At 44.6% G+C, this 18,442-nt stretch overlaps 1 protein-coding gene across 1 annotated transcript; it reads right to left on the reverse strand.

The window, feature by feature from the left end:
• Positions 1 to 9,910: 9,910 nt before the first annotated feature.
• Positions 9,911 to 18,016, reverse strand: lrrc58b (leucine rich repeat containing 58b). The gene is made up of 4 exons (XM_080018626.1): positions 17,338 to 18,016; positions 14,260 to 14,388; positions 13,746 to 14,023; positions 9,911 to 11,530 (listed from the first exon to the last, which is right to left on the reverse strand). The coding sequence occupies exons 1-4, from the start codon at positions 17,793 to 17,795 to the stop codon at positions 11,337 to 11,339; spliced, it is 1,059 nt and encodes a 352-aa protein (XP_079874752.1). The 5' UTR covers positions 17,796 to 18,016; the 3' UTR covers positions 9,911 to 11,336.
• Positions 18,017 to 18,442: the final 426 nt, after the last annotated feature.

Raw genomic sequence — 18,442 nt, forward strand, 5'->3', positions numbered from 1 at the left:
TTCTCCACTGCTTATGTTTCTATTTAGGTAGTGACATTAAAAGACTTGTCCCGCCCCATGTTGCTTGGATGACAGCTTGCCCTCCTCTTAAAGGGAACCATGTCGGTGCATTGCATGCTTCTGCTAACCTTTCTCAATCGCCCCTCCCTATTTCTACCAGTCCTAAAGTGGCAAATAGCATATGGAGTTTTGGGATATTGACACAAGACAATATGTAGGACAGTCATGATCAGGATGAATGTCATTGTAAGGTAGTTGTCAAAGGTTTACAAGGAAAGTGCCCTTGACAGAACACTACACATTCCTCTGCATAGGAAATGAATATCCAATTTCTTCTGGGATCCTCAAGCTGGTTGTTTATTGTACAATTAAACAACTGTACCATCAGTAGATAAGATATTAATTTAAAATGACTATAACACAGGACGCCAGAAACACCACTCAGACATTGTTAAACCAAGGATGATACAATGCAACATGCTGTGTGTTTTGATAAATGTAGTGTGCCTTCGAAGGTTGCAGCTTTGAGCAGCTGCTGGCAGAGACAATATAGTAAATAAACCTTGTTTGAGCTGCAGCACACAAGCATTATTGAAGGCTAGATTCAACCAAAGCAGTAAATTGCGCAACCAGGTCCACTTTTTCCTCTACATTTATGTGTAGGTCCTGACAGCATATGCACATTATGTCCTCCTCTGACCGTACTCTTTGTCTCTCTGCAGTGTTTGCAGTGCAATTATAAAGAGCAAGTGTGTGTGTGTGTGTGTGTGTGTGTGGGTGTTTGTGTGAATGAGTTTACCGTGCTGAGAGTGCATAATCTCTGCAGTACTTTCACGGCGTCCTGCCTGTTGACTCCCGCATGAATAAAGCAGAGTTTGGAGTCACACTGGGAGCTGCAGTTCAGTTCGGGCTCCATGGCTGGATCCAGTCTGTCGTTCACCCACACATCCTGAGGAACAAACCAATCAGCACGGAGACGTCTTTAGCCCCACACACACTTCCCTTATTGTTCGGATCGATTTAGTTTCAGCAAACAGAAACGGAGGGGATTACTAGGAGACTTTTAAAAGGTCTTCAACTTAAATTACAAGAACCTTTTTTTGCATGTAGGACTCATAGCCACCACAGTGAGGCGCTATCACGTCTTCTTCCCATGAACAACGACAAAGGGGAAGCGATTTTGCGGTCAAATTTTATAAATCACAAATGTAATATTGAAAATGTTGAATTGTTGGTCACCGGTCAGGGATGAATACATTAAATTCTGTAAATAATATCATATAATATCTGGAGTAACTCTGTCTAACTCCAAACCAAAATGGAGAAGTCCACACTATGCCTGTTTGACAGGAAGCCTGCATGTCTGTGCTTATCCTCACTTCCATGACATCAGAGAGGTGAACCACCCCTGGATAGGGATGCGTCCGGGTTGGCCAAACGTGACAAGAAACTGCAATATGTTGAGACAGATATGTTTCTATTGTGAATATTTATAGTATAGTTATATTATAGATATATTATAGTTATAGTTTATTTGTCACATACATATACATACGTTCATACATATATGCAGTGAAATGTCATATATATACAAACCTACAGTATAAATTATTGCAAATTTTTGTAATTTCATCAACATGGGGGTCTCACATAAACCAGAAGGTTTCACTATTGCTGTCACTGGTGTCTGTGGCATTTTTATGAGGACACCCAATCTGTACCGACATGTTGTAGATTTAATGATACACTTTGGTTTCACCTGATACCCACATGAGCGCTTCCCTCTCCAGACCCCAAAGTCTGAATCCTCTGTATAATCTATGGTGACTCACTCGCATGTTGCTGGGAGCATGCGAGGCCCCGCTAAGCGAAGCGTGTGCTTTCGGTACGGGTTTACTTTCCAGACAGGTTGTGTTTATGTGAGCACCGAGTTCCTGGGCATCACATGCCTCGTCATTGTCTGTGGAGTGATTTATACCGCCCCGGGGCTTCGGGATGGGTTAAAGTCAGGAGTTTGTCGAAACATTATAGGAAATCATCTGGGCTCACATTTGCGGTTACACGCTAAACGGTTAATGCGACAGAAATATCCTAAAATTGTGCAGAAAAATGGTTATTTGTGAGATCTTACATCACACTTTGTGTAACTTAAAAAACAATGCTGTGACCCAACACTTCCAAATAATTGATGGCCCATCAGCGTCAAAAGAACAATGAAGACTTCTGGGCGGCCTATCTGGGAAAAGTCGGCAGTTCCTGCCTCTTGTTCATTCTTCACTTTCCAAGTTTAGATCACAGTCCTACTGTTTCCCACAGGAAAAGCCTGATGGAGAGAGGCATTTCCGCCTGTTTTCAAAAACCCTGTCTTCTATAGGTTTCAGCTTTGGAGGGGAGCCCGCCAAAGCTCGGCAGAGGTCAGCAGGGGTCGGACAACATCCAGTCACGTGGGTCGGGTTGAGCCCAGTGTACAGGGAACCGTCCTCACGCCCTGACTCAGGTTTGTGGACATGTGTTGACAGTTCAGAGCAGCCAGGAGTGCCTCTGACTTTTGAAGTCAGGTAAAACCACAGGTAATTCCTGAGCTACTTGTGGCCTTGATGGAAGGCGGCAAATGTCTTAGTTATAGGGCGGGAGTCCAAGCCAGGCAGTAGTTTAGCTTTCACTTGTTCTCCTTCCCGGAGGGGAGGGGGGTGCTTTACTTGAATTTATTGAAATATTATGAGTGTAGGCCCATAGTAGCCACTACTGTCAGATCTTGAGTCTTTACAAAGCCAGGGGCTCTTTCATAAGAAATTGAGCTTAATCCATTCATTGTGCTGTCAGTCTCATTCTCTCTCATGATTAAAGAGGTGTAATGCCGCTGCGAAGTCAGACCCCTGTTTAGGGCCAATATTGAAACATTCCTGCTTTGCCAATAATCCGTTTAGCACTTTATTCTTTAAGCTGTTTAGTAGTGAAACTGAAAGTTCTGCACAGCATTCCCTGACGCAACACAAAAAAACAACAACAATAATAATATGCCCCTATGGCCCATAGATAATATTTAGAATAATAATAATAGTAATAATAATAATTACAATAATAATAATAATAATCATCATAATAACAATAATAATACTAATAATAATAATAATAATAATAACTCTTCTTCTTCTTCTTCTTCTTCTTCTTATTATTATTATTATTATTATTGTCATTACTATTGTCATTGTCATTAATATAATAATAATAATAATAATAATAATAATAATAATAATAATAATAATAATAATAATAATAATAATAATAATAATAATATTATTATTAATATTATTACTATTATAATAATTACTATTATCCTTATCTGCCATGCCATGCCATGCCATGCCATGCCATCGGGCCATGCTTTCTTGTGGAAAAACACCGTATTGCACTACTTAAAATATATATTTGTATTTTATCATTAATGATTAACATTAAAGAAAAACAGCTGTAGGATAACGTTATCAAGCTGTTAACATATGTCATCCTAAAAGGAGATTTATTCGCATGTAGTCTCTGTATTTTTTGTGAAGAATTTCCCCATTGTTCCTTTTCAATTTGTTTTTCTCCAATGGAAACACAAATTAAAAGGTGTTTCTTCTCTATTGATCCTCAAGTGCCTGGGAAAAAAAAAATCAGTCAACAATCTTGGTCCAAATCCGCGACGAGTTCACGATATCACCACATCGAGGAGAAAATTAATTAGGAATATGGAAGACTAAGCGCACCGGCACTTTATCTAAATGATGGTGAATAATAATCATGCGCTGAACTTCGAATGTGTACAATTCGACTTTCCCTTCAAAGTTTAAAACACAGACCTCGTTCTCCAAGGCGCGCACCGCGTCCCTCCACCTCCTCCTCTCCCCATCGCATCGCAAACGGTCAAAGGGCTTCAACTAGATCCCGCTCGATCCCGCGCGGTCCCATTAGGTCCCATTCGATTTCCATTCGATCCCATTAGATTCCATCGCCGCCGTCAAGTCGACCCAGAATGGAGGCAGATCTGCCCCGCGGTCCGCGGCGTGTCGAGAGGATGATGCCACTCAGGACGCGCGGGGAAACGTAACTACAACTTAATGTTACAACCCACTGCCGGTTCGACACGGAGGGAGGGTGTGTGTGTGTGTGTGTGTGTGTGTGTGTGTGTGTGTGTGTGTGTGTGTGTGTGTGTGTGTGTGTGCGTGTGTGTGTGTGTGCGTGTGTGTGTGTGTGTGTGTGCGTGTGTGTGCGTGCTTGTGTGTGTGTGTGTGTGTGTGTGTGTGCGTGTGTGTGTGTGTGTGCGCGCGTGTGTGTGTGTGTGTGCGCGCGCGTGAATAATTGTGTGTGTGTGAATTGCGATTCTTTTTCGTTCGTCCAGAGGTGCCATACAGTATAAGAAACAAGATCGTCTCGGGTATAGTGATTCTTTAATTAAACATTATTTAATTTGATTGAGTTGCACTACTCACTAATGAATGAAAAAATATTTTTTACAAGTAAAGTATTTGCGTAATTCCACACGGTTCCTCCGCCGGCGCTGTGTTGATTGAACGTATCGATAAGAGACGCACGGTAGGGGTGTGGCGGCCGGCGTCGTCTCTCCGTCCCTGCGGATCTCGTTCCATCTCATGTCACGAAAAAAAAAAAAGGAACAGTTTCTAAAATGAAAAAAGGAGTAACACATGACACAGCGGGGAGCGTTGTTTTGTGCGCGGATGCATTCGACAGGCTGAAAAGCAGTTTCGCCCCCCCTCACTATTTGCTGCAGAACTTCTATGTCGCTCATAATGTTACAATCTTTTAAAGCGACATCGCTTTGCCACACCGTACAGTCGTAGACATTATAGAATCGTCTGAGGTGGAAAGACAATGATTGGATATAGCCTGGTCAATAATAAGCTTTATGTCAGGTTTATTAGAAGTCATTAGGTCTACACACAATTACACATGGGTTCATACTTCACTCATACTCGTTGTTTTTATGTGGTTACCACTTAAATGCCAAATATATTGGTGCTGCAGGGAGGGGCTAATAGAAAACATTTGTTTTACATATTTATAAAAATTAAAAAAAAGAGTTAATTACCTTACATTATAATGGAATACGTTTCTCAACAAATTTGTTGGATTTTTTTATTATTTTCCTCGGAATCGTCGGGGCTAAAACTGTCTGGGACAGAACAACCGCGGAAGCTACGGAGACCTGATTGGGGTGTGGGTTGGAGCATCTCGTGGCTCAAGTTTCATCCATATCGATCACCGTACGGAGCAGAAATGAGTGAAAAACCAAGTAGACTCAAAGTAGCAGAACGTTCGTGCGTCACCGACACGCCGACGCTCGAAAAATGAATCCAACGAGATGAGCTTTAGAGTAAGACGCTTTGTGACATCATCATAATCATCATCGCCATCATCATCATCATGGTAAAGCCTCTTCGTCGCAGAGGCTAAACCATGTGTCTTTCTTTTTTAATATAACATATTTACCCATTAAATATACAGAAAACAAAGGGGGAAACGTTAATACAGTGAAATACCGTATACCACGGTATTTTGGTAGATACCGTACCGCGCTCTTGGGAACTTCCACACTGAGTGATTTCCTTGCACAGAGACACGGAGAGACAGGACTCTGTGGACTACAGGTAGACAGCCACCTTCTGTTTCTTAGGATAAAGTCATAACAAGTGCATCGACGACTAAGACGATTAAACTGGACCCTGTGTGTTGCTGCCTGCAGATATATTTATATATATACATAACTCCATTCCCTACTATTTTGTACCCCCACTTTGTATTATCTTTTTGAGTCTCATTTTAGTTTTATTTTATTTTATTGATATTATTCTATTCACTAACTGCATTACGTTTTAGGAATCAGTCAGTCTCAGTTAGTTAGCAATGCATATACAGTATGTATGAAAGTATGGATATGTATGTGATAAATAAACCTCTTGAATCTTGAATCTTGAATATTTGATATTGTAATAATAGAAGCACTTGTTCACCGTTCATGGAGCTGTCCGTGCAGCTCGACAAACCAAGGAAAACTGAGCGATGGGAGAAGCCGTTTGGATTAAAGGGAAGCTTCACTGGGATGCCAGGCTAAATTCTGTTGTCAAATTGCACACCGCAGTGGGATGAAAATATAACAGAAGTCGGTCTGATTGGGATTTGATATGTGTACTGTAGGCGCTGAGCCCCAGGGGACGGGGTGGGCACGAGGGCTCTGCTCCTACTGTACAAATAAAAAAGCACTGAAAAACAGCCAAGCAAATCTGGAAAGACAAGCAAATCAGCCATCGTTTGTCAGAGTTTGTTGACACCCACGGCACCATTGAAAATCTGCCAAAACAGGCCCGGTGGAAAAACAACATCACACACCACTGTACCGTCATAAAACACACAAAGAGGGGGAGGGTCACAATTCCATTTCCATCCATTCTCTGCATAGGCCTGCTTTCAGGAGAGCTGAAATATTCGACATTTGTTCCGTTAGCAATAGGAGGCAATAGAGCTGTTATTAAGATGTCGCAGGGATTTACGGTGTATTCCTCAAACGAGGCCATACCTGACGAGGGAGTGTCGCGCTTACTGACGGCTGTACGCATGCGGGCGGAGACTGGCACTTAGACAGCGGGGAGGAAGCGTAAATGACAAAATAAACCAAAAGCCAAAACACCCCCAGAAAGAGTATTTTTGTTATTTATGTATGCAGTCACCAACACACACACACACACACACACACACACACACACACACACACACACGCTTTCCTCTCTCTAGATGTTGTTGTCGAGGGCTGAAATCGACCTACAGTATGGGAGCCTGAGGAGTCTGTCATCGAAGGAGAATAGGATTCTAGTCAAACCATCAACCCATCTTTTTTTTGTCTTTGCAGATGCAGGAATGCATACGGGTTTTACACGGGCAGTTCTGAATCAATGAATCTTGTCATCAACTTATGACCCCATGCGGGGGGATTTTAGCAGGGCCCTGCCACAGACTGCTGTTATATCTGAGAAGCAAATGGTGGCACTGTTCAACCACGCCAGCTCCGGGTCCTGAGGGAACCACTTATTACCGTGAGGATTTCTATTGGATCGTTCCATCCGCGGTCCTACACTTACTTATATAAAAGATTGTCCATAGCGCGAGTGTATGGACCGTTGCTAAAACAATGTAGTATTCCACAGCCTGTGAATATCCTTCCGATGCATAAGGAAAGGGGCTAGAACCAAGTGATCAATAACTGTAAACATACGGAGAATCCAATATGTTGACACTCCCAGTAGACCATGGGATAGTAGAGCGCTCTGCACGATTAACATTTTGACTTGTTACAATAATGTACGTGGCCCAACCACAAGCACCAGAGCTCCGTAGCTCTGTTACAGCAGAAGCGTGGCCGTCGTTATCATGTTTCCTTCACAGATCAGGTTCGAGGCGGACCTGGCTGAACGGCAGGTGGGCCGTGCCAATGCTAAGATTACCAAAGGTGTGAATATTTCATCACAGGACAATGGGGTCTGTTAAAAAAAAACCAGCGGAATGAATTGGTAGAGGGTGTATAGAATGACAGGGGACACGTGTCGCTCCGCAGAGGGTATCAAGGATCATTGTTGATCACTAAGAGGATAAAATGAGCGAAGAGGTGTCAATGACAGTCACAATGTCAGTCTCATACACACAGGAAGAGGACATTAAAACATGAGAAACTTGAGCTCTATTTGAATTGATAATAAAAGTCAATTTTTTTTCGTTTTCATGTGTTGTGTATAACCTGGATAGACACCTGCCAAAGTAAACAGTTCCCAAATAGAAGCGCACCGTTTCCCGCTTCGGCAGCAGAGCTTCCTGTGCAGCTGCGATTTCGGAAAACAGCCCATCGCCGGCGGAGTCCCGCCGTTCCTTAATCCAAGGGCTTTTGTGGGTGGATGTGAATTGTTCTCTGTTGGACACATCATCGAGCGCTCCCTTCCCCCGGCCTCCTGCTCCAACCGGTTCTCGCCGGGAGCCGGGGAACCTTCCCTTCGGGGTGCCACTCCTAAATACCTCCTTGGAAAGCTGCAACTCCTCCACCGCCCTTGCTATGCCTAGAGTTCACTTTGTTAGTGTGTAAATTCCCTTCCGGACTCAGATTCGGCCGAGGACATTATCGACTGATGATGTCTCGGTTTATGCTGGTTCAGACGACTCCGGGGCAAGAGTGGAGGAAGGTAGTCAGGAAAAAAAAAAAAAGATCACCGGAGGGACGGTGGGGTTGGAATGAAGCATTCACAGATGAGATTAGGAAAGTGGTTGCCTCGTGCTTTTAGCGGTAGGTTACCAAAAGCTACCAAATGTATTTCGCCATAGCAATCACCTACACCACGTATTCAACCGTCATCTGCCGCCTAATCCGGTCTGAGCCAGAGACGACCGTCTGGACAACATTGGGAGGTTGCGGCGAGGGCGCCCGGAGTGTGTGGCTGTCGTGTGTGAAGGCGCCTGTAAATTGGAAGCTTGTGATGTGTGGAGTCTGGAATGCAGGTAAAGTGAGGTGAGATCTGGTGCTGGTATGGTTGAATACCGCTGACGGAGGCCGGTAAGAGGCTTACGGGACCCAGAAGCCTTTATGTCAAGGCATATTGCTCTTTGATCCACTGATCTCTACAATATGTATTGTTCGCTTCACTGTTTAGATCAGGACATAGTTTCCCTTTGAAACTGAACGAACAAAAGGAACGATTCAGATGGAATTAACTCATTGTACAGTCACATACAGTGGGCAAGTTTGAGGAATATGACCCCCTCACCCACCCCCCCCCCACACACACACACAAACCAGACAAATACACTTACCTTGTACAGACCTTGGTCAAGGAGTTGCAATACAGCATCTTTGCGGATAAAGCGTCAATGTCAAATCTAGGTATCTGCATATGGAGCCTGGGTTTCCAGGTCTCATAAAAAAATGATTTTGGTATTTAAGATTTACGGCGTATGAGTGAGCTCCAGTAGGGCAGTGTGACTGTTGACCAGACCTTCCTCTCGTCAGTCACGTCTCACCGACGGCTCCATTCAAACACGGCTCCATCGCAGCACGTCTCAGATTGCAAGGGATGGCGTTCTCCGGCCAGCGGCATCGCGAAAAAACCACGCACGCACACAACTCCGGGTGTAACACAACTCCACGCACACATGGCAGACGCGGTGTACCGCAGATTCTAGATACCTGCTGTTGTTGGCACTAGTCGACGTGCATGTGTGTGTGTGTGTGTGTGTGCGAATGCAAATGAAAGGAAGAGAAACACGGCATTACCTCCAACGTGGTCAAACAGACCATTGAAACCTAACAAAACAATTTGCCCCTACAAAACATCGAGCTTGCCAGCGTTTTGGTCTGAAGAAAGAGGGAAGCAAAAAAAAAAAAAAAAAAAGATGGCAAAGAGGCTGAGATAGTGATAGAAATGTTGAAGAGGGGGGAAAAAAAAGTAATGAAAGAGCAGTTGGTGCCCTCTTGGCAGCAAATGTAAAGGGATTAGCAGATTGAGGGAGGCAGAATGCACTCGCTCCTGGCGTCTCTTAGTTCTGGGTTAGAGGAGAGGTCTCCCTGCATTGAGCCTGTGGATCCAAATCACCTTCATATGCAAATTGAACCTGGACACATTCAAGCTATGAAAATGGCTGGACTGCTTTCTGTAAACGCACGCACGCACGCACACCAGCCAGTTTTCCTACACTAATGATTTTTTTTTACGCCATTCATAGCGTCACAATTTGAATATGATTGCAGCTGTGACCCAGGCTTCAAAGAGTAAGATAGAGCAGTTCAGTGAATTTCCAGGCCTGGACATTAAAATCCAATCAGCTCTTATGACGAAACGTGCACATCAAAAGACAAAATTCAATCTTTATTATCGTTATTATATACTGTACATTCTACATATATTATATGATTAGAGTAATAGTATATATAATTTATATATACCAACATATAATTATTGGGTGAGTGCCATCTCATCAGCAAGTCATTGTTAAAAAGAGCTATTGTTGTTTACAACGTGGTATGCTGACACTTGCGTTTGTATAAAAGCAGTACATTGTGTTACAAAAGATAACCATTTTTTTTTTTTTTATCTAATCGTGGTTGAGCTTCGCGAAATCAAGCTAAAAAGCAAAATGGTTAATCTGGTCACATTGAAGGGTGTAAATATCACATTTCTTCATCCTAAATTTCTGTGTTAGAATTAACCATCAGTAAGGCACTTAGCAAATACAACAAACTCTATTGCAGGTGCTATTGTAACACAAAGGGGTATTCTCTAAAACATTATGGTCCAACCTATTTTTTCCCCCTCCTCTTGTTAACCATGATCTGAAGGTTAACATTTCCCTGGGCGCAATATCCACGTTTCCATTGCGCCACAATGTGGGGAATCACTGTGCGGGAGTGCCAATTGGCAGCGCAATTGGTAACACCGGAGGACGCTAGAAAAACTGGAGAGCCCGTCGTGCTACACTTCCCCTCAAATGTAAATGTGATTTCTGGCTGTGAACGCCCATTTCATAAAGGTTCGGAGGAAAAAAACGACAGCGAGGGACACGAAAACACCAGTGGCAAAAACCATTGTGTCTGACTGAACAAGTATTGTTTCTGCGAGGGCGAATAGAGGTATAAAGTGCACAGGGTTTGCGTAGTGTTCGCCGTGGCTTCGCACACTATCTATTTCCTGTCGTTAAGACCACAATGATGCAAATTTCCTTGTGGATCTTGCAGTTTTGCCGGAATATAAAATATACTCACCATATTCACCAATTGCTTTCAAGATTAAAAAGGTACGATGTTTGTGCCGAAGTGAAGATTTTTTCTTTTTATAATGATGGCGCTTTACTTGCATAGTCTGTCCTCACAACCCTGATGACCACGGGGCCCTACGTATTGTTTTTCAGGCATTTGGGAGAAAACCCACATTGTTCACATCCTGGCGCTTCAGGAAAAACACATTAACAAGCTGCGGCTAATAGAACATCAATTCTCATACGAAGGGCAATGTCTCCTGCCCTAAAAAGGGAAAGAATGTCTGTCGTCCCATCGCTCTCGTAGTTCATCCAGGACATCTGCTTCCCTCCAGTGATGCAGTGAGATCCGTCACGGGCCTGTAGGTCACGTCGCCTGAAGGACTCGGCGCTGCAAATGGAACTGAGGACGGCGGCGTCCTGACCGGATCAAGACCACGGCGGCGAGGGCCACGGCCTCACATTCTGTCCGTGTGTTTTGTGCGTGCGTGTAAGTCGTGTGTAAAGCACTTGTAAATATCGGGCGTCTTCTGAGCTGATTCCGACGGGTCCTATCCCAGCAGCACCCTCTGCAGGCGGTCGGCGGGAACGCTGCTCTCGTCCTCCGACTCGGCGTCGCTCTGCGGGTTGGAGCTGCAGGGGGATGTGCACTCCGGGGAGCACAGGTAGTGCATGAGCGGCAGCCGATACTTTCCGCAAAAGTCCACAAACTTGATGTGACGCACGCACGAGTCAAAGTACACACCTGCAAACAGCCAGGAAGCACAAAGGGATGGTGGGTATTAATGGGAGGCCATCAGAAGGTAAGAAGTTACAAGGAAAGAAAGAGGGAAATGTTGGGAGAGGGAGTGTTGACAACAAAGCAAAAATAACCGTTCCAACAAAAAAACAAACGTATTACTAATGACCTATCATTTAGCAATTGGAAATACAAATAGGGTTGGGCCATATGGAAAAAAAACATGATCACAATGATTCGAGAGTCTGATAATGCTACCTTAGTGTTTGAAATATTTTTTAGGAAAGCCTTCTACTCTGGTGCCATCGAGAGCATCCTGTCAGAGTGCATCACCGCCCGGTATGGAGACTGTTCCTCTCAAGACCACAAGGCCCTGCAGAGAGTGGTACGTTAGGCTGAGCGTACCACCGGTACATCACCCCCTTTCAGGAATTATACACCAGGCGGCGCAGGACCAGGGATAAGAGGATTATTAATGATCCCCACCATCCCAAATATGGACTGTTCCAGTGGCTGCGGTCAGGCAGACTCCTCCGCAGCCACAAGACCGGAACTGAGAGACTCGGTAACAGCTTCTTCCCCCCGGGCCACAAGGACACTGAACTCTTAGGTGTTTTCGCACCGAACAGTTCTGGGGACCCCTGAGGGGAACTAAGAACTGGGGAGGTCCCCCGAGAACTAAATACTGTCAAGGGCTTTTTGTTCCTGATCGTGTTCGCACTGCACTGGAACTCTGAAGTGACGCCGAAGTGACGTCAGCCAACGGGGTTTCAGTGTGAGTTCCGTGTTGTATTGACTCTGTAACTTTCACTTATTTCACCTTATCAGTCGATTAAAATCTGTTCCTGAACAATTTTGAGGCGAGACATAAGCAATGCAGTTGCTGAATCTTCACTCATATTCGATCTGCAAGACGTAATTTAAATGTTATTTCCGAGTTTCATAAGGCACGGGTCACATTGGGACACCACACGGGAATTGCGAGGCGCACATTAATTCATCCAATTAATGTCATAAAATAAAATTGTTAATTTTAATTGAATAATAATTGAATAAATACATCTACAATAAAAATACTATTTTTATTGGTTTTTATTTTTATTGGTTATTTTTTTTATAACCGCTGAGTGTGTAGGTGGACCGGTCCACACCCAGAGCGATGTGACTTCACCGGGCGGACTGTCCTCAGTCCAAGGGACTGGGGAGGGACCGTGGACTTCTGGACCAATCACCCCGCCCTGGAGTAGGAGCTAAAAAAAGGTCCCTCAAAACTGAGTTTTAAGAACTACGATCGTTCCAAGTTCCTGCAGTGAGGACACAAAAAAAAAGGGAGGGTTCCTCCAAAAAGTTCTTAGAACTATGAAAGAGTTCATGCGGTGTGAAAGCACCTTCTGTCACAACCTAGGACTCACCTCCTTAATACTGTGTTCACCTCAATGCTGTAATACTTTATATTATTTATATTCCTTGATATTTATTATTATTATTATTATTCTGAGCTCGCAAACAGTGCACAGCAAACATTGCACAATGTACATAAATAAACTGTATATTATATATATCTAGTGTCTGTTTGTCTGGTATTTTTTTTCTAAATGCTGTATATAGATTTGTATTTTTATTTAATTGTATTATTAAAAAAATAATCTTATTTTGCTTTATTTTTTCTATTTGTACTATATTCCCAGTAAAATCTCTGAAGTTTGCAAAAATAAAACATTGCTGTACCTGATGATGTATTTGATGATGTATGTATGTATGTATGTATGTATGTATGTATGTATGTATGTATGTATGTGATGAATAAATCTTTTTAATTTGAATTATTTTGAAAATTAAACAGAAAGTGACTGAAGCCTGAAGAAAACAGTGATCCTTTAAGGTACGACAAGATAAGGTTAAAACAATTATATTATAATATAAAAAAAGAGCATTTATAGGTAAACATTCTTCTGTGCAAAGAATTGCAAACTTAACATTTTTACGTTTAATTTCGTCTGAATAAAGAGCCTCGGCACTGCTTCCCACAGCCAAGGAGCTGCTGCTGCTTGGGGGCAGACTACATATTTTGGCTTTGTAGTTTCATGCTTTCCATGTCTTCCCTGTGATAAGTGTCTTTTCAGGTGATTAGTTTGAAGATTAGTTTTATTTCCTTTCTGTGTCTGTACCTGCCTACTGCTCATTTATCATTTTTACAATATCCTAACCACTGTCATCTCACCGGCACACTTGGGGTTGGGGCACTTGCTGGCCAGGTCCAGGTAGTGCAGGAGGTGTGAGGGCAGGTCGCAGGGGAAGTAGGGAATATTTCGGCTCTTAATAGTGCGGCCGGCCAGCTCCAGCAGAGACGGGGGGTCGTAGGTCATCTCCTTGACGAAGCGCACCACTAGCGGGTTGCCACGGAGACTGAGCTCCTGCAGCTGCACCAGGCTGAGGATCTCCCGGGGTAGGTAGGTCAGCAGGTTGTTGTGCAAACTCAGGGAGCGCAACGAGTGGAGCCTGAAAAGGAAGAGGAAGCGTCTTATATTGACAGCGCATCGTAGCCCTCAACCCGCCCGGACGGATGCGTCGAGCCAGGCGAGAAACCAGGGCAGCACAATTAGTGGATTTAATTAAATCTGTGGCATATTCTAACAATGAATGTCAACACCTCAGCAATGTGACATCACTCTGATTTAACCTCTGGAGTTAATGCATGCATCAAAGACCAGACCAGGGAGGTGCTGCTTTGTCACCTGGTGAGCTGTGGAGGAACGCTCTGGATGCGGTTGTCACACAGGACCAGGTAGCTCAGGTAGGGCAGGTTGGCCACCTCTGCGGGAATCGCCGTGATGAGGTTACCGCCCAGGTACAGCAGCTCCAGACTGAAGACACAAAATGGCGAACACAAACCTTATGGTTAGAAAATAGAAACCCGCGTTGTCTTCAGGAAGGATGTTATAGTAAGAGCTTGTGAAACGGCGGTTCTGTCCCAATGAGAGGAGGATGAAACAATGATTAATAAATCATTGATAAAAGGTTTACACAAAAAAATAACATTTGTGTTCCCCGTTAAAACAGTAATAACTAGACAAAAAGGTTGTAATAAGAAGTCGGAAATGTGTTTTTTATCCAACTAAGCCAAATAGTGCACATGCTACATAGAAGTGCTATAAATGTCCTAATTTCTACATTGATTGTGTTTGTGTTGATATCACTGCTCTTGGGTCTGTGGTACCGCATGTGAATACTTGAAGCCTGAAGAGGAAATGTATATTGTAAGACCAAAACAATGATTATTTTATAACTCGTGCAAATTAATGCTGACAATAAGCAAACACTGTATGAGAGTCTGATTTTAAAGAGGAAGAAGAAAAATATATTTCTGCATTGCACATCATGGTTACAATTAAGTTTGTCCACAGCTGCTCGACTGGATAGATGCAACAGTGTGCAGGCTACACGTTTGGTCTGGAGAGTATTAAAAAAGTTAGCAAGCGTGTGAAAGCGGACTGCAGGCTGGAAAACAGGCCGCAGAGTATGGCGAGCTAATGGAGGTATAGAGGGAAAGAGAGCGCGCAGGCAGACAGAGCGATGGGTGGCTGGCTAGTGAAAGCAAGCTGTCAGGCCGACCGCCTGGTAGAACTGATGACACAGCGACTGGGAACGAGGAGGTCATTTGTCCTTGGTGCCTGTTCAAGCCCCCTCTGTCTCTGTGTGGGAAAAGAAGCCATTCAGGCCTCTTTTCAAAGCCTTAGCCAGCACTGTAGCACAAGCAGGCTCAACAAAGGCCGAAAAAATGGAGGGTAATGACTTGTGCTTAGAATACAGAATGCTGTTGTCAGTAAAAGTACATTGGGTTTATTCTCTTTCGGAGCACTTTTCTCTTGGCTGAAATTTAGTCAAGCAATGTTCTCTCAGCAAGGACACCGTCGTACCAAAAGGCCATTAAATTTTACAGCACACCTCTAGTAGAACAAAGGCAACATAAACAAAAAGGTCAAAGGAAGATACCATTGCCGTAATCAGAATTGTAAACATAAACGGATGAGATAGCAGCTGTGATAAGGATTATATGTTACCCAGAACATATGTCTGGCCTAATTCTATAGCCTTGAAATCTGTTCCACAGCGTGGTGGTGCTCAAGGTAACATGCATGATCTGGCTTTTCTATTGAAAATTTCACAATTATGCATGTTTTAATTTTGTGCGTTGATATTCAGTTTCCCCTGGCATTGTTTGCACTTCTGCTGTGACACATAAATTCCACCAAGGGGATCAATGGTGCCATTTTATTTTAATAGTCAGTCGCTGCAATATGCAATTCTTAGATTTTGGGGGGGACATTTAAAAAAAAAAGATCCAGATACTCCCCCAGATAAAATGCATAAAATAATCAAACAATTATTTATTATCCTGTTGTTAACACGCAACTATTTTAATATTGACACAGTGAGTTTACAGAAAAGCAATGAGTGAAGGCCAGGGGTCTGAATTTAGGCCATATTTACATTGAGGTTTCTGCAGGGAATTGCACAACTGCACTCGAAAACAAACTGATGCACACTGATTTAAACCAAAACGCTTCTGAATTTCGGTTGGACGATGCGGGTGTCCGAGAGTGGAGGTGGAAGGCTTTGCGTTTGGTAAACTTGTTATTGATTAATTAACTCGACAAAGTAAAAATGCACTATCGGTCAAGAGAGCAGAGGGCGGGTGCAGAGAGAGGGTGAGATGGCGGCGCGGGTTCAAACTGGAGATAAAAAGCCATGTCACCGTGCAAGATCTGTGACCTGGCCTGCGGGTCACCGCTGCGGGTCACATGCTACTGTTAAAACCAACACGATAAGGAGCAGATATGAACTCACTCCTGAGAGTTGGCCTACTTTTACCATCAGTTCACCCACAGAGAACCACAACCAACCGGTCCGGAATAGTCAACCTGCTGCCCGCCGCTACTATTCTTGCGTCAGTTGAACATGTGCGTTGTATTAGAACCAATGCTGACAGATCATGACCGAGCACAACTCAGAGGCCTGACCTGGCAATCTTTTGATACTTATCCAAACGGTGGTGGTCTAACGTCTGCTACAGTTGGAGATAAAGATAGTAAAACTCATCAAAACAGTCTATAGGCTGCGACGATTAAGGGATACATTGATTAGCTGCCAACTATTTTGACAAACCTATGAATCGTTTTGAGTCGTATTTTCAAGAAGAAAATTTCCAAATTCTCAGATTCCCGCTTCTTAAATGTGAATATGTTCTGGTTTCTTTAGTCCCGTGTGACAGTAAACTGAGTATCTTTGGGTTGTGGACAAGGTCAGACGTTTGAGGACGTCGCCTCGGGCTTTGGAAAACAGTGATTGGCAACTTTCATTTTTCATTTTTCATTGACATTTTATGGACAAAACAACTAATCGACTAATCGAGAAAATAATCGACATATTAATCAATAATGAAAATAATTGTTGCAGCTCTAGTGATTATTGCACATTCACTAATGGTGCCATCGTCTTGTAAATGAAATAGTGGTGAATTCTATCCACTGTATTAATAATTTTCCCGGGGACCCCTGGAACGTCTTGAAGGACCCCTAGTGGGATCCCCGGACCCCACGTTGAGAACCTACTGGTTAAAAGATAAAGAAAGAAAGAAATAAAAGTCTTGTGATTTGCCAAAGTCACATCTAAAATGTGCCGAGTAAAGGCCTCTCAGTTCGACGCCGAGGCACTGGGTTAAAGGCGATATAAGAGGAAAAACAAAAAAACAGACGCTGCGCCAGAAATACAAGTTCATACAATAATGCCCCGTCCTGCCTGGCCCTCCATACCTCGTCAAGTTCTCTATCTCCGTCGGGATACTCTTCAGCCGGTTCCCCCCGATCGACAGCGACCGCAGCCGCCTCAGCTTGGTGCACTGCAGCGGGATCTCCTCGAAGCGGTTCCCGCTGAGGTTCAGCACCTCCAGGCGCAGGGAGCCGAACTCCTTCGGCAGCGAGAGATCGTCCAGCCGGTTGTTTTTGGCGACCAGGGTTCTGAGCTTCCCCAAGCGGGCGACGTCTTCGCAGATGACGGTCAGCCCGTTGTTGCTGATGTCCAGCAGCTCCAGGTTGTGGAAGGAGAAGACGGACACGGGCAGCGAGGCTAGCCGGTTGTAGTTCAGGTACAGCTGCCTGGTGTCCCTCTTCCGCTCCTCGCTGACGGTGTCCACGGTCAGATTGTTCAGGCTCAGGCGGGATAGGTCCAGCACGCCGTCCCCGGGTCCGGCCGCCGCTTCGTGGGGCTCCATGGTGGGCGACAGTCGATCCGTAGAGGTCGTGCTCTGCTAGCCGGAGGCGCAACGGAGACCGCGGGAATCGCTTCGGACGAACACCGCTCACTGTACCGACGGGAAGAACCTGGAAACCATGACACTCCTACTCTCAAATGTCGACACCATCTCGCCGCTAAGTCGGGGCCCCGCAATTCAACTTAGTCGAGGTGTTTAACGTACATGTAGCCTCCGGCCGCTGCCCCGGACGCTGACTAAGTCAACTCGCTCGACCGTCAGCGCGTGTTGACTTATTCGGGATTCACGTTGCGGGGTCGGCCGCGAGGCAGCGTTCGCCCCGCCCCGCCGCGAGCCGCCGATTGGCCGCCGCCCCCTGCCGGTAAGCGTCGCACCAGAGAGCGCATAACGGGACCGGATAACGGGAGGCGCTCGGTGCCAGGTCGTCCCGAGTCATCCCGAGTCGGTCGTCCGCGCGGCCGCGCGAAGTGGGTCAGCGGCCGAACCCGTGTTCAGCTTGTGCGAGCGGCGCGGTGCACGTCGACGCGGGCTGCAAACCGCAGAGCAGAGCAGGTCGAAGTTAATTGCGTTGCCAATTGAACATGCGACGACAAGGGAACTTCGTTCGTCGCCAACGGTGTGTGTGTGTGTGTGTGTGTGTGCGTGCG

The sequence above is a fragment of the Zeus faber genome (assembly GCF_960531495.2).
Source record: "Zeus faber genome assembly, chromosome: 18".
In the NCBI taxonomy this organism is placed as follows: Eukaryota; Metazoa; Chordata; class Actinopteri; order Zeiformes; family Zeidae; genus Zeus; species Zeus faber.

What these genes read in the sequence shown, in the direction of transcription:
- lrrc58b (XM_080018626.1), bottom strand. Translation starts at nt 17,795, where the DNA reads ATGGAGCCCCACGAAGCGGCGGCCGGACCCGGGGACGGCGTGCTGGAC. An exon ending in GTTCCTCCACAGCTCACCAG is followed by an intron (nt 14,024 to 14,259) that starts GTGACAAAGCAG and finishes CTTCCTTTTCAG; the next exon opens with GCTCCACTCGTTGCGCTCCC. An exon ending in CCCCAACCCCAAGTGTGCCG is followed by an intron (nt 11,531 to 13,745) that starts GTGAGATGACAG and finishes GGCTGTTTGCAG; the next exon opens with GTGTGTACTTTGACTCGTGC.